The sequence below is a fragment of the Pteropus vampyrus genome, unplaced genomic scaffold (genome assembly GCF_000151845.1).
Source record: "Pteropus vampyrus isolate Shadow unplaced genomic scaffold, Pvam_2.0 Scaffold144, whole genome shotgun sequence".
In the NCBI taxonomy this organism is placed as follows: domain Eukaryota; kingdom Metazoa; phylum Chordata; class Mammalia; order Chiroptera; family Pteropodidae; genus Pteropus; species Pteropus vampyrus.
In genome coordinates, this window is record NW_011888925.1 from 1711259 (window position 1) to 1732442 (window position 21184).

General features: G+C 54.1%; 2 protein-coding genes across 3 annotated transcripts; one reads left to right on the top strand and one right to left on the bottom strand.

Annotated features, from left to right (window-relative positions):
• The first annotated feature begins 835 nt into the window (after positions 1–835).
• NAA40 (N(alpha)-acetyltransferase 40, NatD catalytic subunit) lies at positions 836–14009 on the top strand. Of its 2 annotated transcripts, none has more exons than XM_011368704.2 (8): positions 836–1030; positions 6670–6765; positions 7707–7759; positions 10094–10189; positions 10277–10435; positions 10592–10675; positions 11080–11157; positions 11422–14009. In XM_011368704.2, the coding sequence occupies exons 1-8, from the start codon at positions 1025–1027 to the stop codon at positions 11561–11563; spliced, it is 714 nt and encodes a 237-aa protein (XP_011367006.1). In that variant the 5' UTR covers positions 836–1024; the 3' UTR covers positions 11564–14009. The 2 variants fall into 2 exon arrangements, with proteins under 2 accessions (XP_011367006.1, XP_011367007.1); XM_011368705.2 differs by lacking the exon at positions 836–1030 and adding an exon at positions 1210–1346.
• Positions 14010–14658: 649 nt separating this feature from the next.
• Positions 14659–16219, bottom strand: LOC105297987 (actin-6-like). Its single transcript, XM_011368965.1, has 3 exons — positions 16074–16219; positions 15624–15763; positions 14659–14816 (listed from the first exon to the last, which is right to left on the bottom strand). Exons 1-3 carry the CDS (start codon positions 16217–16219, stop codon positions 14659–14661), a joined length of 444 nt encoding a protein of 147 aa, XP_011367267.1.
• Positions 16220–21184: the final 4965 nt, after the last annotated feature.

Sequence of the window (21184 nt, forward strand, 5' to 3'; positions counted from 1 at the left end):
CTTAAGTCTAGGGCAGCGTTTCTACAATTTTCCTGTGTTCGACCCTACTGGGGAGATCTTAGAAGCCAAGACTCTGGCTCCTCCCCTGGATTTTCTGGGGATAGGCCCCAGGGATATGCACAATGCACAGGCTCCCCGGGTGGTTCTGATGCAGGTCATGCAGGGGTCATGTTCTGATCTTCTGGGATAGACTGAAAAACTGTCTAATATGCCTGGGGTCTCACTTTCCCGGCATCAGCCACTTACCATTAAACAGTTGTGCATGCCTGTCTCCTCTCTAAACAGTGTTTTGGACTGCAACGGGCATTTTGCTCCTCTCTGTGGCCCCTGGGCTCAGTTCAGCGTAGGTGCCAGTAAACGTTTATTGAGAGAGCAAATGAATGGAAAGTGAATGAATGGTGACAAGATGAATGATTGAATAAAGGGATTCTGGTTAGAAAAGAATTTCAAGAGGTCACGATTTAGAAGGTGGGAACGGTTCCAAAGAGTTCTGTGCCCGAAGGTTACAGGAGGGGCTACTTCAAAAAAGTACTTCAGAAGTTGTGACGCGTTTGGTCGTCTGTGAAGGTGGCTGCTCCTCTGGCTGTCTGGGGCTGGGCGGGGCCCCAGAGAGGCAGAGCGCTGGGGTGGCGAGGCCACCCACCCAGCGGCCCAAAGGCCGGCTGCATTCAGCCCGGCGCGGCGGTTGTCATAGCTACAGACGCAGCCTGACGAGAAGGGGGCGTGCCCGGGCCTACGTCATTCCCAGCGCGACGCTGCTCCGCGCCTCCCGCCTCTTTAGGCTGCGAGACCCTCGGCCCGCCTCCGGAGCTCTCCACCTGCACGCCGGTCCCCGCCAGCCCCCCTCCCCGTCTCTGCGCAGGCGCGCTGCCCACCGGGGCGCGCGGGAGGCCCGCGAGGCGCATGCGCATTGCGGGGCCCACGGCCGCTCTGGTTTCGCCGCTGCCGCCGTAGTCACCGTTGCCGCCTCCCTGCTGGCAAGTGTGGGAAGGAGGAGCTGAGGGCTGCCGCCGCCGTTGCCGCCATGGGGGTGAGTGAGGCAGGGAGAGGAGACTCGAGGGCTGGGAGCGCTCCCCGCTCCCCTCGCGCCCTGCGCCCCCATTGTTCCTGACCCCCCCTCACGTGACCCCGACCCCCTCCGGCCTCACGTGACCCCCAGCCCCCACATGACCTGATTCCCCCATTCGACGTGTTCCCACACTGGTCCCAGACCGGGAATCCCCTGTGGAGGCCCCTTCTCCGGGCCCCACCTCCTTGGGTGCCCCCCCCGCCCCTCGCGTCGGCCCTGCCTTCCTGGATGACCTGTTACCTTCGTGGCTTCTCCCTCCCTCTGCGCAAACCTTGGGGTATCCCCCCCACCCCCAGGGGTCACCGTCACCTGGTTGTCACCAGCTTCGCGGCTTCCGCATCCTAGGCCACTCCTGGCCTGGAGGTAACTGAGGCCCAGAGAAAAGAAGGCACCCAGCCAAGGTCACACAGGCAGTGACTGGGGCCAGACCCCGACTTGGGTCTCGCGAATTCGCGGCCGCTGTGCTTCCCGCTGCTCGGATTCTCAGTGGAGCCCGTTCCTCTACTCTCTTTCGAAACCTTTGCACCAGGCTCCTCCTCCTCCTAAAACAGTCTCTTTCCAACAGAGGCCTGCCTTCACGGCCTCCTAGATGCAGTGAGGTGGTGCTAATTCTTACCTGGGTTGTTAGCAGTCTTAGGACAGCCGGTGGCTTTGCACGGAGAAGCCGTTTAGAAGGTGGGCCAGAGACTGAAGCGGTACCACTGGTGGTGCCCGCAGCCGCGGACGCATAGTGACCACCTGTTCTGTGCAAGGCCGCCTGGAGTCGCATTTCTTGCCCTTCCTTGGCACGTGCTCATAGAGGTTTGGCAGAAGTTATGCACATGTTTCTGTGAGTTCACCATCCCACGTGCCAAATAGAGTAGCATCAGTCACTCTCTTAAAAATGTAACCGGCGCTCCTTGTGTATATTATTAGTTTTTACATGGAATTTTCCCCACCTGTGGGGAGCCCTGGCTTTGGAGCCAGAGCTACCTCAGTTCCAACCCCATTCACTGGCTAGCAGCATGATATCGTGACATGGCCTTTCCGAATTTGAATTTGAATTTGAATTTCCTCATCTGTCCGATGAAGATGATGATACCCTTTAGGAGAGATTCGAGGATTAAATGAGATAGTGGATGTAAATGGCCAAATAGGTGCCTCTTAAATAGTGGCTGGTATTTTTGCCTGTATTCTCAGCCTTTACTTTAGTCATCCAAAATAGATTTGTGCTATTTTTAACCCATTGGGTTTGTCCCTACTGTTAATAACCTAGATTTTTTTCTCACTCAGTTATTGACTGAACAAATCAACTTGTTAGACAAAAATAGTTGTCTAATCCATGTCAAAACACATTCACCATATTTCAACAAGGGATTTCAATACTATGTACTTCACATGCAGAAAATCAAGTCTAGAGACTTTGGCACATTGAACCGAGACTTGGTTGAAAGGTCCCAGACCCAGCTCTTGAAAGTGAATAAAACCTATGTGCCAAGTATCACTTGGTAAGTGGCTACCCAGCATCAGCCCCTACAGACTAAGCAGAAAACAAGAAGTATTACGTGCCGTTTTGGTTCATCGCTTCCTCATTGGCAGGCTTCAGAGATACTGTGATCCTTGCTTCCCTTAGGGCCCCAGTCTTACTACTGATTGTTTACAAGTGTGTTTCTCAGAACGGCCCCTACCTAGTCTCTTCTGACCTAAAACTCACTGCAAAAGAGACTTGAATTTTCCTCCCTGAAATGGAGCTGGAAACATCTCATTATCCTCATGGCTTCATGGGTCAGGGCTGTGGACGCCCCACCCCACTGTGGGGAAGGTCGTCGCCCTCCAGCAGAGGGCCCGGCTCCATCTGACAGGCTGCCCTCAGGCTTAGAAAGAACGGTATCAGATGGAGCATCATGCTCAAAATTCTTTTGCCGGCTGCCACAGATATGTTGTCTCTTAGGAATTAGAATTTAGATATGTCTCCCTTTGCCCGAAACAGGTTCTTTTTGGATCCTGAATACTTTGTGGGATGGAGGCATTGACATTGAAAATCTAGAAGATGCCAAATCCTTTTTCTGAGAGGTGCCTCCTGCCCTCATCTGATGTTTTTGTGTTTTTAATTCCTCCATGTGAGCCCAGCAATCAGAGAACTGCTTGTGGAGATGCTAGTTTGATAAGAGTAGCAGAGGGAGGAGTTTCACAGCTGCATGTAAAGATAGCGTTTATGTCCCACTCTATAACGATAAGTGCCATATTAGTGTAATTGATGTAGTAGAAGGAGCATGAAATCCAGGCTTCAGACCCGGATCTGAATCCTGGATGATTCATTCATCAGTGTTTGCTGAACACTGGTATACACTGGGAAATAATGCAGATGTGACCTCTGCCTCATGGAGTGTACAGTCCAGTGGGAGTGGAGGGAGGGCGTGATAGCAAGACCTCTTTGAGAATTCTGTTCACTGGTTCTGTGACCCTGAAAGTTCTCTTGCCTCTGCGCCTCAGTTTTCTCGTCAAAGAGGTGGGCACACATACATACCTTGTTGAGTTACTGTAAAGATCAAAATAAATCATCTTTATGGAAGCACTAGCAGAGCATCTGACATTAGTGGGTCCTTGTAAACAGAAGTCCTTCCTGTAAAGTATTTCTGTATCTAGTACCTTCTAGCATTTTGTCCTCAACAACAGTCCTGGGAGGTGTAGGCATTGTTAGCCCCATTTTTTAGATGTGGAAATCGAGGTTCAGAGAAACTGAGTTACTTGCTGAAAAGAGATTAAATAACTTGCCTAAAGTCACACAGCTATTAAGTAGAAGAGATGAGAATCAAATCCAGGTCTCTTGACTCAAAATCCCACACTCTTTTTATTATATAAAGTTCCCTTGGGAAAGACATTTAACCACAATGAGCTTTACTGTTCACTGTGCTTATTTCCCATTTTAATTAGGAGAATTTTTCTGTGTCCCCACAGGATAGTCTTACCTCCACAAGGCAGGGCAAAGCTAATTGGAACAGTAGGAGACCACTTTCCCTAGTGTGCGCTAGGTTTGTGGGGGAGCCCGTGCCTGTCTGGCCCAGCCTGCCGCAGCTTGCCTCACACCCCGTGTGCAGGCAGCAGAGCGCCTAAAGGGGCTCTTTCATGGTCTGCAGTCTGGAGCCGTGGCAGCCCCAAGCCTCGCTCTGAGGATTGCCTGGCTCGCCTGTTGCCCTGCATGAATGAGCCCATAAATCTGGAGGCCCGGGGTTGGCCCTCCTGCTGATCGTGCTTAGGAATTACTTACTTCATGTGCTCAGAAACGAGATGCTACGGAGGGAACCCACATCTCAGTGCTTTCTGGGTCCCGGGAGTCTCTTTCTTTCAGCACCTTTGATCCTTCAGCTCTGCATCCTCTTAAGAGAGAGCAGCATGCAGCGTGGAGGAGGGAGGCCGCCTCTGCTGTGGAGTGTGCTGACTCCTGACCAGTCCTTACAGCTGTTCTGTGAGGCCAGCATTGCAACCCCATCTTCCTGGAGGTGGAGTTGCTTTCACAGGCCATGCAGGGGGCAGCGGGAGGAACATTGGCCTGGCCTGATTGACGCCAAAGCTCATGTTCTTTCTGCCCCATCACACAGCCCTGGAGACCTTGTGTCTCAGGTTTCCCTGTTCCTCACTCCTACCCCAGTATGGAGGTAGGGCCTGGGGTGGCACTGTGTTGGCGTGTCATACCTGTGGTTACCAAGCCAGAAGGGTAATGAGAAATGAATTGCTGAATAGCTGCCTTGAGGGTTCCCTGTCTCATCTTGATCTTAACCTTGGTCAGGCTGAGGTCTTTGACACTGACCTAGGTTCTCCCTGGTAGAATGAACACTGGATCTGCTGCCCACCCCGGGGGTTGAGTCTCCCTTTTGCCATTTACTTTCTGGGGAACTCGGAATGGGTCACACCATCCCTTTGAGCCTCAGTTTCTGTATGTGTAAGGGAGATGATGGTTTCTGTCTTGGGAATTGAACCAGACAATATTCGTGAAAACGCTTTGCAAGCTGAGTGTATCTCAATGTTGTCTTGAAACCCAGCTTCCCAAAGAAAACGATGGATGCTCTAAAACTTGTATGTGATAGAGAGGGGCTCATTCTGTCCACAGATCCCAGCACTGTGAAGATGGCCTGTTCTCTTCTGTTTGTTCCTTCCTTTAGGGAGGTAAGAAATGGGATCTAGTCTGGCTTCCAGCACAGGGCTCAGCCTGCAGATGATAAATAGCTGGTGTTGGGCGAGTTTACACCTAGAGCAGTCTCTGTGTTCCTGGTATCTGAACTCTTGCCGCGGTATCTTGAAGTGTGAGTTAAGCAGTGTCCCTCCCTGGGGAACCGAGGGTGGAATTTATCCTGAAAAACTTTCCCAGCCACTGGTTTTCAATTCACCCTTTCCTGGGACCAGTTAGTATCTGTGATTGGAGGTAGCAGAACCTCTTTTTGGTGAGTTCGGGGAAATGAGGGGGGCAGTTGGTAAAAAGCAGAGCTATCTTACCAGTGCTTTTGGGGTGCCTCTGGGTTCGGGCTGAGTGTGCTACTCTGGTCCTTGGGAGTAAGAACGGGAGCTGTCATTTATTGAGCATGTGCCATATTAATCCTCATCCTCATGGGCTTAAAACTTCCAAGGAGATATGAGGGGCCCCACTCGTCAGATGAAGAAAGGGGCTCAGAGCAGGGCTGTGTTTTGCCCGAAGACCACAGGGCCTGAGGAGCAGAAAGAGCCTTTGGTTAAGGCCTGTCAGACTCCAGAGCCGGGCTTTTTCCCTGTGTTACCAGCTTTTACAGGAGGACAAGCGAGTCCATTTAGGCCTGAGGGAACCCCACACGGGCCTCAGGATAGGATCTGCTCCAGATGCGGTTATGGGTGGTTCGCCGTTTGCCCCTCTGTGCAAGGACAGCCTCCTTTTGCTCCTCCCTGCTGCCCGTGTGGCTGCAACTTGGCCTTGCTGGCCATGTGTCAGCATGGCCTCTGTCCCCAGGTGAACCCCTTGGGGCCCTTCACTCTCCCCTGTCTACTAGGTGGATGGTGTGCCTGCCACTCATTGGCCTTGGCTGAGCAGCTCTTCTGGGGAACGGCTGTCTCCTTAAGCCAGAGCGCCCTGGCCTTAGTTTAGAAAGGGGCCCAGCTCCCAGAGGGGCTGTCCCCACACCGGAAGCTGGAAGACACTGAAAAGCCTTTGAATAAACTTATACTTAGGAACAGCTGTCAGCAGCCACCTCAGATGCCATCTCCTCCCTGAAACTTGCCCTGATTGTGTCTAAAATTAGTTGTTCCCTCCTTAGGAAGGGATGGGAGGTGGTGAATATTTATTAGGTACCTACTCAGGCTAGGCTCTGCTACAGGCATTGTCACGTGGTCTCACTGGGTCCTCACAGTGACTCAGCTGTCCTAAGGGTCAATACTCTTCCTGGTAAGGAAGCCGAGAAGTTGACGACACTCCCAAGGTCTCACAACTGGAGCATGCTTGGATCTTTCCCACCCCAGCAAGTGTGCAGCAGCTGGGACTGGAAGTTCTTGCCGCTGAGGCCAGGCCTGTGGACACAGACCCTTCAGTTCCTCAAAGGGAAAGTCAGGTCTTGGTTGGCCACAGCCCCTCCAGCCAACTTTGCTTTTCCCTGTTGCAGAGGAAGTCGAGCAAAGCAAAGGAGAAGAAGCAGAAGCGGTTGGAGGAGCGAGCAGCCATGGATGCTGTCTGTGCCAAAGTGGATGCCGCCAACAGGGTGACTCTCCCCTCCTTCCCAGTCCCTTCCTCCTGGAACTTCAACTTGGTTTTTAATTTTACTTCTTTTGGCGCCACCCTGTGGCAGAATTGTGTTACTACCCACCCATACCGCTCGCTGTCTCCTTGCGGAGGAGAATGTGCCAAAATGAGCAGGAGAGTTTCCCTGGCCCACGTGGGCAGGGAGGGAAATGCAGATTCAAATGGAAGTGGCTGCTGCTCTCTGGGGGTCTCCTCCTTACCAAAGAAGAGAGTCGAGAAATTTTCGTTAAGATTTTGCATTTTAGGGTGGAAACCTCCCTCGTAAAATATATAATTTTCTCATTCATTCCTTCAAACATTGACGGCCCATGAAGTCCCAGAGGCTGTGCTGGGACCAGGAAGATGCAGCTGCCTGGTTTCAAGGGTCTGCAGTCGGATGGAGTAGCTGTGAATCTGAGCACCATATGGACCCAGTTTTCAAGCTGAACCAGAGATTCTGGTCATGCTTCCTGCCCCCTTCATCTCCCATTTTTTATTCTTTTAGTCCACTCAGTAAATAGTCCACATTTATAAAGATGTGTCTCAGGGATGTGATTTCCCATTTTGGGTTTTGACCGGGTGAGGTTAGTTGGGGGCTTCTTAGACGTATGCAAGTCGATTAAGTGGCCTCTCTCCTTTGGGTCCAGTGAGCGGTGAGCAGGTTGTATGCCCACAGGCTAGTATTAGCATTAGGCTTGTAAAGTCTTGTCTTACCCTGTCACATGAAGCTAACTTACCTCTCCTGAGCCTCCGACATGTGAACTCAGAGCTGAGGCAGATGAAGGGTCTGTCTGAGAGAGCCCCCAGGCCCAGGGGCTCGGCCTCCCAAGGTGGGTCGTACCAGCATTGGATGTGAAGGCGGAGCCTGCGACCCTGCCACATGTGTGTCTTTGCTAATCCTCTTTTTTTTTCCCTCCATAGCTTGGAGACCCCTTGGAGGCTTTCCCAGTGTTCAAGAAATATGATCGGAATGGGTGAGTGTTCAGCATTCCTAACTTTGTCTCTTTGCATGTCTTCAGGAATTTCCCTTTCCAGAGTGGGCTTCTTCAGACTCAAATTTTCTCGTTCTTCTTTGTTAGGAAAAAGCAGAAAAAGCTGGTGTGCCCTGTTGATATAAAATGTCCCCAGTGAAGGTGACAGAGGAATCCATAGATGAGCAAAGATTGCGTAATCTCAGACTGATATCTCTAGGATGTGTTATTCTCTCTAGACAAAGAATCATAGAGCTGAAACACTTGAAAAATCATTTAGGCTGACTCTCTCCTCTTATAAAGGGAGAAACTGAGGCTCGGAGAAGTTGAATGAAATTCGAGCTTACAGAGTTTCTCTCTGGCAGCCAAGGGGGCTTTTAATTCCCTATCCAGTGCTCTTTCCTTTAGTGTATGGTATACTTGTTAAAAGCCACTTACTGGCTTTGTGACCCTGCACAAATCACTTAACCTCTCTGTGTTTCAATTTTCTAATCAAGAATGGGGCTAATAATAGCACCTTCCTAATAGAATTGTCAGGAGGATTAGGTATAAAGCATTAGTGCCTGGAGCATCCTAAAAGCTAGATCAGTGTTAGCCGATATTACCACCCAGTTACTACTAATCCAATTTATCGATATTACCACCCAGTTACTACTAATCCAATTTATCACAGGATCCTGATTAGAGCCCCCCTCCCCTTTCTGTCCTCTTGGTTTATAAAATAGGATGCATAATTTGTCTTACCAGAGATGCTCTGGCTGAAGGGGAAATGGGGGTTATGGTTTCAGGGAATCACAGCTATGGGTTTGAATCGTAACCATGCTTCTTATTAACTATACTTGGACAAGTGAGCCATACTCTGCAAGCCTCTTTTATTAATCTGTTAAATAGAGTGAAGATGCCGAACTCACAAAATTGTTTTGAGGAGGAAAAAGAATGTATCCAGCTCTGTAAGTAGCAGCTGGTACGAGTATTTTAATGGACAAGATAGACAAATGCAAATATATGAATTATGAAGCAAAGACTGTAGTAGGAAACACTCTATTTGCCTTTCATAGCTGTGTCTGGATTTCATAATATCACATTAATGTTTTCATTCTTCTTCCTGTCTATATCAGACACATTACAGTTCCTCTGGTAGCTTTGTCATTCAGGTTCCAGGAGGGCCTTTGACATAGGTTAGCCATCCTGTCCTGTGCTAGCTCTTAGTGTCCATACTCCACATTCCTACTGACTTCCAGAAATATGCAACAGCTCTGAAGCAGTCAGTGCCACCTGACTCGGGGCTCCTTCAGTGCCTAGAGTTTTGTGTACTTCGCGTGGCTGCAATCCTGCATTCCCGAACTTGACTCAGAGTAGCGGAGTGTTATGCCTACAGACTGCTTTTTAGAAAATAAAAAGCTTAGACGGATGCAGTGCCGTGTTTGGGCATCTCTGACTACTGCATGGTCACTACGTACAAAGAAAGGAAGACTCTTAAAGAGCCAGGAAGTTTCAAACTTATAAAACTGAGCACCTGTGCGGCTCAAAGGGTGTGCCAGTCTGCAGAGGTGAGGGTGGGTTCCAGTGGGAGCCGCCTCTGAGGGGTCGTGTCAGAAGCCACTGAGAGATACTGCTGTGGTGCTCTGCAAAGACTTCGAGGAGCTGACCTCAGTACTTTCAGAATGTGACACTTCCTAGAGAATGCGATTTCACAGTGTGGCCAAGGCGTTTAACTGTAATTTACTTAAAATTCATTTAGAAGTAACTAGCAGATTAAATTACCTGATTGCCTACAGCATTTGTTAGTTTAGGAAAACACTGTGAGGTTGGACCAGGTTCTACCCTGTTTGATCAGCTGAGACCCCGCTGTATCCTCAGAGCGGAGTATGGGCCGCAGTCTGCTCGGAGGGTCAGAGGTCACCCAGACACCTTCAAAGGAGAAAGGTAGATAAGTAGGAAGAGGTCCCAAGGGAGCCCAGTGAGGAGTCAGTTCAGAATTAAAGCAAGAGTAAAAATGCCTCAGGGCGGGAACCAAGGGAACAGAGGAGATGAGTGTAAATCAGGAAGTACAGAAGAGGCTGGGGAGAAAGGTGTCAGGGACTGCTACCAGCTGCGCAGGGGAGGCAGGAAATGGGACTTGCGGTCAGGGTGGTGGGCCTATGATGACAGTTGTTAATCTGAGCCCAAAAGGCTTAGTTCCCTGCCAGGCAGCTGCCGTAGCCTTGTCCGAGAAGGCAAGGCTTGGCTTTTCTGTGTTGATGGACTGCTGTCAGGCCCGCCCCACTGCCAGCTTCCAGGCCAGCGGGCAGCGCTGGGCCAGCAGCCGGCTCCACCTGCCTCCTCTCCTCCGCCCAGGTTAAATGTCTCCATCGAATGTAAGCGAGTGTCGGGACTGGAGCCAGCCACCGTGGATTGGGCCTTTGACCTGACAAAAACCAACATGCAGACCATGTAGGTGCACTCGGCAGGACGGGTCTCTGCCCCAGGCCGCTCTCCTCTCCCAGAGTTCCTGATCCTGACCGTGCCCCAATCTCCCAGGTATGAGCAGAGCGAGTGGGGCTGGAAGGACCGAGAGAAACGGGAAGAAATGACAGACGACCGAGCCTGGTACCTCATTGCTTGGGAAAACAGTTCCGTCCCCGTTGCCTTTTCTCATTTCCGGTTTGACGTGGAGTGCGGGGACGAAGTCTTGTACTGGTAGGAGCCTCAGCTTGGGGGTGTGGCCGGGGGCGTGGACAGTGCTGTTCTAGGCGCTCCAGCCTGGTGGCAGAGTACACTGTGCCTGTTAGGCTGTGGGCCCGCTGTCAGGACCTGCCACCTCCTCACACCTGTGTCTCTGCTCCCGCCACCCAGCTATGAAGTGCAATTGGAAAGCAAGGTGCGGCGGAAAGGCCTGGGGAAGTTCCTCATACAGATCCTGCAGCTCATGGCCAATAGGTAAGGGCCCCCCACGTGGAAGGAGCTGCCTTTGAGGCATCTGCTGCCCTTCGAGCCTCCACGGAGGACAAGACTCATGGGAATGTTTCGAAAGAAAGGATCTAGAACCCTCTCAGCAAGATACTCCCTGCCCTGCTGTGACCCCAGATCTTGTGCGGTCAGCTCAGTGCGTGATGGGGATGCAGGCAGGAAGCGGAGTAGCCAGCTAGGTGCAGGGGGAGGGGGTGCTGCTGCCTTTGCAATCTCCTCGGTGCCCTAACAGAGGGGCGCACTGTGCACTGTGGGTGCCGGGACGGAGCTGGGGCTCAGGAGTGCTTCTCGGGCAAATGGCAGAGGCATGGGAGAGAAAGCACGGCTTAGCATCTGTCTCTTTCTGGAAGGTGTTCTCTCTGCTTGCTTCTCAGCACACAGATGAAGAAAGTTATGCTAACGGTATTTAAGCACAATCATGGTGCCTACCAGTTCTTCAGAGAAGCGCTGCAGTAAGGAGCTGGGCCCTGGTGTGGGACTCTAGGTGCAGGAGGGGCCTGCCCAGTGCCTTTCTCCTGGGCCCAGCCCCCATTCATCTGGACGCCTGAGCTCCCAGTCCAGTGGTCGTGGGGGTTGGAGACTTGCGGGATGGTGTGGGAGTGTCCTCTGGCTTGGTCCCTGCCCTCCTTCTGCACCCTTGCAGCTAGGGGGTCTCATCAGGCCGGGGAGGGAGGCAGTCAGCTCCCTGCAGCCAACCTTGTCCTCCTGCCCCACAGATTCGAAATCGATGACTCTTCCCCCAGCATGTCCGGTTGCTGTGGGGAGGACTGCTCCTACGAGATCCTGAGCCGGAGGACCAAATTCGGGGACAGTCAGCACTCCCATGCGGGCGGGCACTGTGGTGGCTGCTGCCACTGAGCTCCCAAGCCAGAACGCTCTCTCCAAGGCCTGTTCTCCTCCCTCGTCTCACGCCGCTTGCCAGGTGCCCTCAGCTGTGGCCTCCTCAGCCCTGCATGTGCCAGGCTGCACCCTGAGGGCATGGAACCCCAAGGAGGAGCAGCCCGAGCTGTCCCTCCTCCTGGCTCCTAGAGGAGCAGAGTGCCAGGAGGGAGCACAGAGCGCGGGATGCTGAGGGCAGGGCTGGCGCAGGCCCGGGCATGAAGCCGTCCGCATGCTCTGCTCTTGCGTCCTGGAGCGTAAGATTCCCCGACTTCTCTGTAGCTGGATTCCTGACAAGCCCCTCCATCCCCCTGCCACATGCTTGGACAAATGGGGTGTTTGTGCCCACTGTTATGGAAGTCCTAGAGCCCCGAGTCGGGTCTGGCCAGTCCCCGGAGAGGAATGGACTGGGTGTAAGGTCTGGGCGTAGAGCGAGGCTTCAGAGAGACTCGTGCTTTGTGGACGGAATGTGCTGATGGAGACCGTGGGAAGGTCTTTTGTGCCATGACCCAGGGAAGCAAGGGTGCTCTTTCTAGCTTTTATGGGTCCACAGTTAGAGAGGAGTCGTTCCAGGAGACCAGCTGACTCTGGAAGAAGGCTGACCCCTCTCCATTGCTATCAGTGAGAGAGGGGCTGAGAGGACCAGGAACAAGGTGTCGAATGCGGCCTGCGTGCGGACAGTTGCTTCTTTGGGCTTTTGGACTTCGCCGCATTCTAAGCTGAACCTCTTGATCTCATGGCAGTGACTTGAGTTTTCATTCATAGAAAAAACCAGAGGTCCTGCCTCTTCCTCTTCATCGTCCTTTCCCTGCGTCTCACCCCCGCCCCAGATACCTCTGTCCTTACTCTCAAGGGGGGAATAACATCAGGGAGCCCATCGTCTTCCCCCAGAAGGACCCCTCATTCCTGGCATATTCAGTGCTGTTTCCGCGCGTATCTTGGTGCTGATAGCTCTCTGCAGATGGGGCGCCCCTCTCCAGAGAGCCCCCAGCCAGCAGCAGGCCCTCTGCCTGCACTCCCCAGCCTCACCCCTCGCTGCCTCAGTGAGGCGCTAGAGCCACTGCCCTGGCCAGCAGCTCAGGCTGCAGCAGAAAGGCCTAGGTGGCCAATCAGCTGCTTCCCTCTCTCTGGACTCGCCCTACGGCAGTGGGGTGGAGCCAGGGTGGGGCGGGGGCTTCCTTTTCTCACAAGACAGAGGGTGCAGGGTCAGAGCTTACACTTGTCCTGATCTCTAGGCCTTGTTCCCCCTCCAGGGAAAAAATGACCAAATCCTTATCCAGGAAAAAGCACCTAACGCCTCCCCCAGACATCCTGGAGCTCCGCTTTCAGGAGTGTCTTAAAGTTCTCGCCTTTGTGAAGTTGCTGTCGTGGCGGTCTTTCGGGCCGTCTGACCTCAGAGTCTGCCCACAGCCCGCCTCTGCCCTGACTCGGGCATCTGTGCTGGCGGATCTCCCCGGGGCTGACCTCGCTTCTCCCCTGGGTCCCTGCTTGTGTCGGGGACTATGCACACAGCCTCCTTCACCTGGCCCAGCCCCTGCTGAGTGCCCCCCGTTGCTCTTGACCCCACCAGCTGTGGCATGGGTCACTCCCTTGGAGAGGGCCCTGCAGCTTTACACTGGAATAAGCCCACCTGTGCCCTTGTCCTACTGGCTCCCAGGGACTTTACTCGAAAGGGAGAGTTTCAGTTTTTGAGAGGGCATCAGTGGGCTCCTTCCAAGAATCATGGAACGACAGGCATGTTCAGGAAGAGTGTTTCCTCTGATCCTGGCTTCTCGAAGGATACAGAATGATAACTATTTATTGTCTTAGATCATGGATTTCTGATCCCTCCCACTCAAGGGGACCAAAAGGAACTCCCAGTGTAAGTCCCTCGTAAGGTGAGTGCAGTGCATGTTGTCTCTTTTCCAGTCATTGGACAGCTGACTCCCAGCCCATGGATGGCTGGGTGCTTGATGCCACGCCCCGCTCAGCCTGCCGCGCCGGCCACTTTGGAAGGGCTGCCCAGGAGGTCAGGGCTGGGGCGGGCGAGGCGCTGCCTGAGACCAGCGTGTCACTCTTGTCCGTGTTGAGTCCATTGTTCTCAGCCGTCAGTCTCTCCCCACTTCTCCAGGTCTTGGTTTTGAGAAACATCGCCGGCCTTCGCCAGGCTTTTTTATTGTTTGTGTGGGGCACATTAAAATATTTTTTGATTCTTTTCCTTAGTTATATTCACTCTATTTCAGGTTATTTTTGTTGATGTCAAATGTGCACATGACGTGTATGGTTCTTTTTAACCCTTTGTGGTTTTTAGAGGAAACTTTGAAGATAAACTCCCTGATATATATTTTTTCTTTAGCAACTTGTTATCACTGGAATCAAAGGGAAAACGTGATCTCATTTTGCATTGGTTGTATTTGTACGTCACAAATAAAAGATACTTTGTTCAGCTGCTGGGTAGTTCCTGCTGGGGCGCCGTGGGCAGTGTGAGCTCGGGGGATGCCCCAGACCGCAGACTGTGACAGCGTTGGGCCCAAATGCTGGGAGCCACATGGCTGTGATGGCCCCACGCTCCTTCCTGTGAAGGCAGCTTCAGGCCCGAGAAACCTCAGGGTGGCTGGGACAAGCAGCCAGAGGAGGGAACTGAGACCCAATGCATGTGCTTGTGCCACTTTCCAGAAGCCCTGGGTAGAGGTCAGAGGTCTCCCGAGGGGCTCCTGCTTTGCATCGCAGAGAGAATCCCACGCCAAGCGCTGTGGCATCTGACATCTGCGGTTTAATGCAGCTTTCAGAGAACTTGTGCGGGAGTTAGATGAGAGCGTCGGGCTTTCCTCCCTCCCTGTACTTTAATGCATCACTCAGAGTATTCTTCATCTTTTAGACTCCAACCCCCTCTTCCCTCCACTCGCAAAGACAAAGGCCCAGAGGAAGGGTAACTCATGTCAGTCTTGACAGAGCAGGAAAGTTATAAGCTGGGGAGGCTCCGTCCAGTCCCCTGAGTGTGACAGATGGAGCTTTGCAGCTTCTCTCTCAGGCGGGACTCCTGCCAGTCCTGGCCCAGGGTGAGCTGGGAGGAGAGGCAGGAAGTGGGCCGGGAGCTAGGGCTCAGAAGCACTTCCTGCGGACACTGGAGGGGCCGCCTCATCGTGCTCCTGTGGCCACATCCGTGGAGACCACATCTGCTGGAAGGCGGAGAGGGAGGCCGGGACGGAGCCCCGGGCCACGCGGAGTATTTGTGCTCTGGCGGGGCAGTTACCTGGGGAAAGAGGAGCAGGGGTAATAGCTGCCTGGTGGGTGCCAGCGTGCTGTGGCCACGGCCCTGTGGCGGGGCACACCCAGGGGATGGTTCCTGCAGCTGTTCTGTCTTTGAGGCACCAAGAATGGCATCCCAGTCCTCAGGGAGGGACAGCGCATTTTGTTGGCTAATCATACAACAGATTTCTCATGTGACAAAATTTTGCCCCCAAGTTCCTTGTTTCTTGAAGGCTATTTACATCCCAGGCAGGGATTCCCTGGAATGGCCATCTCCTTGCCACAGGTAAATGGCCAGAGTTGGAAGGGGTGGGGCCCTTTCTTCATCACTGCCGGCTGGGTCTGCGCCTTCCACCTTCCTGAGTGTCCCTCTTCGGTCCTCCACAGACTGCCTCGTGCGCTGCCTCCAGCCCTCCCTCCAGCTGCAGCTCAGGCTGCTGCTCTCCAGTGGCACTTGCTGAAACGCCACACTTCAGCGAGCAGGTGGAGCGAGAGGCACAGCTGCCGGATAAGTGGTCAGAACCTGAGCGACTTCCCCAGTGGGAGGGCCCTGGGTGCCAGCTGGTTTTCATAGGCAGGCCTCGAAGGAGGTCTATGTCCCCAAGGATGGGGTTACCCTAGTTCTCTAATTCCTCTCCAAGTTCAAGAGGCTGTTCTCATACTGCCTGAGAACAAAGGTCTGGGCAGATGGGAAGGTGCCGTGGAGGAGACTCGTAGACTGGACAGCCAAACGCGGATGTGTTGCTACTTGGCTGTGACAGGGAAGGAAACTGGCATTTGGTCAGCCTCTGCTATGCCAGTGACAGCTCACACTCAGCGCTCCTGTGTGCCAGGCGCAGGGGGATGCGTACTCGGCTTAATCCTTGCAACGGCCGTTCCATCATGGTGGTGTCATTCTCCCCACCTTGATCTTCATGGTGCCGGGAGCCAGCGCAGTGATCCACATCCAGTCTGCAGTGCCCAGGTACGAGGTTGTGCCCCAGACAGGCCATGACTGGCGTACAGGTCTTTGTAGATGTCAGTCACCCTTCACGATGGAGCTGTAACTTGTCTTGCTGATCTTGGTACCTGTTGGTCTTAAGGCCCTGTCTTCCTTCTCAGGGCTTGGCCTGGCGGGACAAAGCTGGCTTGTCACCAACCAGAGGACTGTTACCTGAGAGGGGTTACTGCTGTCCCATGTAGAGGACTGCCAAGAAAGATGGGGACTAGAGTTGAGAAGGCCAGTGTCAGGGAGTGGCCACCCCATGGAGCAGAGGCTTACCCACCGAGGAGGGCTGGAAGAGGGTCTTGGGACGGGATGCATGCGTTGCTAGTGGCAACGAGCTGTCTGTGAGGCAGCTCGTAGCTCTTCTCCTTAGAGGAGGAGGAGGCAGCCGTGGCCATGTCACACTCAGAGTCCAGGGCCATTGTGCCCCAGCTTTTCCTTGATGTCCCTGCACGGTCTTCTGCTCAGCTGGATGGGGGAGGAAGGAGTGATGAGTTAGAGGAAAGGTGAGCCTGACCTCTGCTGGCTGCCCTGGCTTAGCCCTGCAGCCCAGCTTAGCCCTCTGTGCCCCGGACCCCCCGAGTCCCATCACCAGGCCAGGGAGAGTGGCATCTGTGGGAGCCTTCCGCCTGCATGTGCGTGCACACGTGGTCCCTTCGTTTCCTGGACTCTGCCTGTGCGGAAGTGGACAAAGTGAACCTGTAAACCTGTATTGGGGCTTCAGGAATCTCTGCTTTGAGATCTTAATCTATGAAGGTGAACATTTGCTGGCCCCTCTGGGGCTGAGGTCAGACCACACTGCACCGCGCTCAGTGTAGGGAGGAGGCCTTGAAGGACAGGGACCAGGCTGGGAAGGACCCGGAGCCTCTGATTGAAGGGGGTTGGGGCATAGCCCTGAGCCAAGGCCAGGGAGCAGAACTGAAGCCACAGCTGCCCGGGGGGTTGGGGCCCCGTGCCCCATTTTTCCCCAAGGACTGTTAGCCCCAGGGCCCCAGGAGAAGGGCTGGTGTGCCAGGCCCTGTGCTGAGGTGTGGTCTTGCCCTGGCACAGGAGAGCACAGTTGCGGGGAAAGGGTCCCGGGGGTGGCTCCTCTACCCCACCCCTCACCAGTGGGGACAAAGAGATAGCCACGCTCAGTGAGAACCCTCATGAGGTAGCCAGTGAGGTGCTGGCCCGCCATGTCCAGGCAGGTACTGCATGGTGAGGGGCAGCACGCAGCCCTCGGCTGGGCACGTCGTGGGTGCCGCTGTCTCGAGTCCAGCATGATGCCTGGGCAGTGGGTTCCACAGGGGCTTCGGGGAGGGGGAGCAAGGAGGTGGCCCGCACTCCTGGGCAGCCCGAGTCCTGATTGTTGGATGCAGTGAGTGGGGAGGGGCGCAGGAGTCCAGGGGTGGGGCTCTCAGGTACAGGGCCTTAGGGTCCTCTGGGGGCCTGGGTGCGAGACGGGGTATTGAGAACAGTGAAAAAGAGTAGGGCTCTCACCCTGGGCTTGAGGTCAGAAAAGAGGTCAGGGGCCTGGAGGTGAAAAAGGGTCCCTAGGGTTTGCAACTGAGTCCAGGCTGGGGTCCCAAAGGCAGGGGGATATGGATGTGGGGTCACGGCAGGGGAAGGATGAGACAGGGCATGGTCCTCATGGTGGTGCAGGCAGAGGCATACAGCAACACCACAGGTTTGGACGGCCATACATGACGGCAAGGGTGAAGGTCTTGAGCATGACCTGAGTCATCTTTTTGCTGTTGGCCTTGGGGTTAAGTGGGGCTTTGCTGAATGGTGCCTGTGCTCCTTCCAGGCCACACACAGCTTGTAGAGGCTTTGGTGGCAGTTCCTTTCCCTGTCCTCCCAACCCTCTTCGAGCCTCAGTTTACCCAACTATACCCTGGGGGCTGGCGGGACGGGGAGTGGCAGCATGCGGACACTTGGTGGTCTGACTGTCACCCCTCCCAGTGAAGCCAGCCTTTGCCAAGCCCAAGGTGTCACACATGAGCGAGGTGATCTAGTCCTCGTCACACGTGGCCACTGGCTGTGGCTGCAGGGCGGAAGGGGTTAGCCACCAACCGGCTCCCTGTGGGACCACTGGGGCAGAGCCAAAACCAGCTGTGTCCTCCTGGAGTGAGCAGCACCTGCACCCTACCCCTTCCTTGCCTCCTCATCTCCCCCATATTGCTCAGCCCAACAACTGCTTCAGAGCCCACTCCTGGGTGTCTGGAGCCTGGGGAGAGCTGTGCTCCAGGAGGAGCAGATGCCTCCTCCAGGACCCTGCCTCTCCCTGTCCCACCTCCAGCCTGGGGGCTCCTTGCTCCCTGTCATCCCAGACCAGGGCCAGCTCAGATTCAAACCAGCCCTTATCTTCCAGGGGGGCTGGTCCCTCCTGCCCCTTTCTCTTGCTGGACTTTGCAGGAATGCTCCCATTTTGCAGATAGGGAAACTAAGGCCCAGGTAGGTGAAGGAAGTAATGCAGCAAATCAGGCTTAGACCTGCGGCCACCCCTTCTTGAACCTTCCTCCTCTGGACACTGGGCCCTTCCTGGTACTACTAGGGCCTCTTGCTGCTATCCCCACCTCAGGGAGACGGTCCCCCTACGCCTCAGTTGCCCTCAATGAGCGTCCTGGGTAGTCTCCTTCACCCTGCCACCCTCCCACTGGCCAACCCCAGGCTCGGTGCCTGGCACCCACTTGACATGCCAGAAGGAGAGTCCAGGCTAGGCGGGGAGACTGGAGACCCCAGTTCAGGTTTGTACCAGCTCCATGTCAGATGTTCTGGGTGACTGTAAGTTCCAGAAGGTACCAGGGGAAGGAGTGGAGTGCTAAGAGATTTGTACCTGCTGACCCCCTGGTGCTGGGGTGTGGCCCCCATCTCCAGGACTCAAAAGATCCATATTTGGAGAGAGAAGTTATTGGGCCAGAGCCTTAAATGGACAGTGGACCAGCCCTGGGGTGGGTGGCACCTAGTATTTCTCTATCCCAGGGGTCCCCTAACCCCGGGCCACGGACTGGACTGGTACCAGTCCATGGCCTGTTAGGAACAGGACCACACAGCAGGAGGTGAGTGGCGGGTGAGTGAATGAAGCTTCATCTGTATTTGCAGCCGCTCCCCAGCGCCAGCATCACCGCCTCAGCTCCACCTCAGATCATCAGGCATTAGATTCTCATAGGAGCCCTGGTCCCTGGTCCCAAAAAGGTTAGGGACTACCACTCTAGCCCATGTACGGCCAGTGGGTCTGGGGGCCAGCTCTGGGATGGAGCACATGGGATCGTCCCAGCCCATATGTGATCATCAGGGCCTGGGGACCTGGTTTGTGAAGCTGGTCTCAGGAGTGGGGACCAGCTCTCTTATCATCTCCAAGGCTTGGGACCTGTTCCTACTGCCCCATCAGGGAAGGGGGAGTTGGAGGACCGCTTAGATCAGAGCCAGGACCCAGGCTGGGGCCTCTAGGCCTCCCCCGCCCCTGCCACACCCATGCAGGGAGAGACTCCCTGCAATCTGGTCATGGTGGGCAGTCCCGGGGTGGGAGTGAGCTCCCCATCCTTGTAGACAGTGCAGAAGTTGCCAGGGTGTCAGAGGAGATCCCTGCCCTGTGGAAGCCAGTCCAAAGAGTCTGTCACCCATGGGGCAAACATCACTCATTGGACCAGCGAATCCCCATCTCCTTGCTTGCTTACCTAATGCTGTGAGGAGTGCCCATGTGCGATGTTGGCAAATGCAGGAGAGAAAGGCCAAAAATGTCCCTGCCACCATCTAGACAACACCACTGTTCACTCTGTGTGTCCTTTTAGACGTCCGTCTTTCTCTAGATGCTTTTTCTTTATTTTAGAAAAACAAGATCATATCACACATTATGTTTTCCTTGCTATTTTTTCTTGTCTGTTTTAAAACAACTGAAATGTGACAGGCATACAGAAATGTGCACAAGTTGTGAATGTCTAGCCCCTTGCGATGGAATTATCACAGCGATCACATTTGTGTAACCAGCACCCAGAAGCCCCATCACGCCTCTCCCAGTCCCTATGCCCTCCTGCTTCCCCCAGGATCCCCACTACCTGATCACCCCGCCACATCATGGCTTAGTCCTTCCTGCTACTCTTCATATGAATAACTGTAGCTATAGGAGGTTCGTTTTCACTGCTATAGAGTGTGTGGTTGTATAAAACACCACAGGGTCCCCTACTCTCTTGTCGAAGAACCATCCCTGCTTTTTTGGAGGGATGCGCTGCTGGGGAGCTGGGAGAAGGGGAGAGACGTTAGTATTAACCCAACAGACCTGGGTGCAGACCCTGTCCTGGCAATCGTTGGCTCAGCCATGGTTCTTAACCTTGGCCATCCTCTTTCCTCCTCTGATGGTGGTTCTGGGAGAAGCCACTTCCCAGGGGCCTTGAGGAAAGCCCTGGAACAGAACACCTGTGTGCCTGCTTCACAAACGTTTACTTCTTTTCCTCCAGCTGCTGGTGAAGGAGTTGAACATGCTGTTCTTTAGGGAGTAATCCAGGGAGACAGAGAAAGGCCCCTCCCTTCCTCAAGTATCTTAGGGACCCTTGCCTGGCTGCTCTCTAATCTGGGCGTTATTACTTTGTTCATAGGACAAAAGCCTGACAAAGCCCAGTAGGGCAGCAGGGAGGTCCCTGCCCCTTCCTTCTCCCAGTGGCAGGCAGCCCAGCCCTGGGCCCCTAGGCTGTGTCCCTTTGGATTGGGGTGGGGCGGGGATTTAGAAGCATCTGACCTGGGCTGTTTGCCAGAGCCCAGGGCAGGGGAAGGGCAGGGAGCCTGGTGGTAGGGGTGGGGGTGGGGTGGGGTGGAAACGAGACCAGTGTACTTCAACAATGCCCACAAGTGGGTTGGAAAGGGGTGAAGAAAGGCCCTGATATATTCCTCAGGGCCTGGGAGCGCACTCCTCCAGAGAAGCTCAGGCACAGCCCACCCTTTGGGGTCCTCTGGGGTCATTGCCACCTTTCCGTGAGGCCCTTTTCTGCCCCCATGGGGCTGAGGTTTCTCCTCTAATGCTCCTGTTTTCCCAGTCTCTTACTACCCCACCTCACCCCCATCCCCTGCCACAGCCTTTGATGCTATTGACCACAACATCAAAACTGGAACTTCTGGAAACTCTCCTCCACAGCAGCTTGCGCGACAGTTAAAAGCATGGGTTTCTGAGCAGACAGACCTGCCCTGGAATCCTGCCTAGGCCGCCTTGTAGTCGCGTGACCTTAAGCAGGTCACCCAGTTCTCCAGGTTTATTTTCTCGTTTATAAAAAATTTGAAAGAATAGCATCTCCCTCATGACATTGTTATGAAGATGGAATGAGATTATATGGGTAAGTCCTGGCTCGGCGGCTGGCCCCTCGCCCCTTTCCTGTTCACTTTATACCTACTGTTCAGTCTCCTGCGATTCATGAATG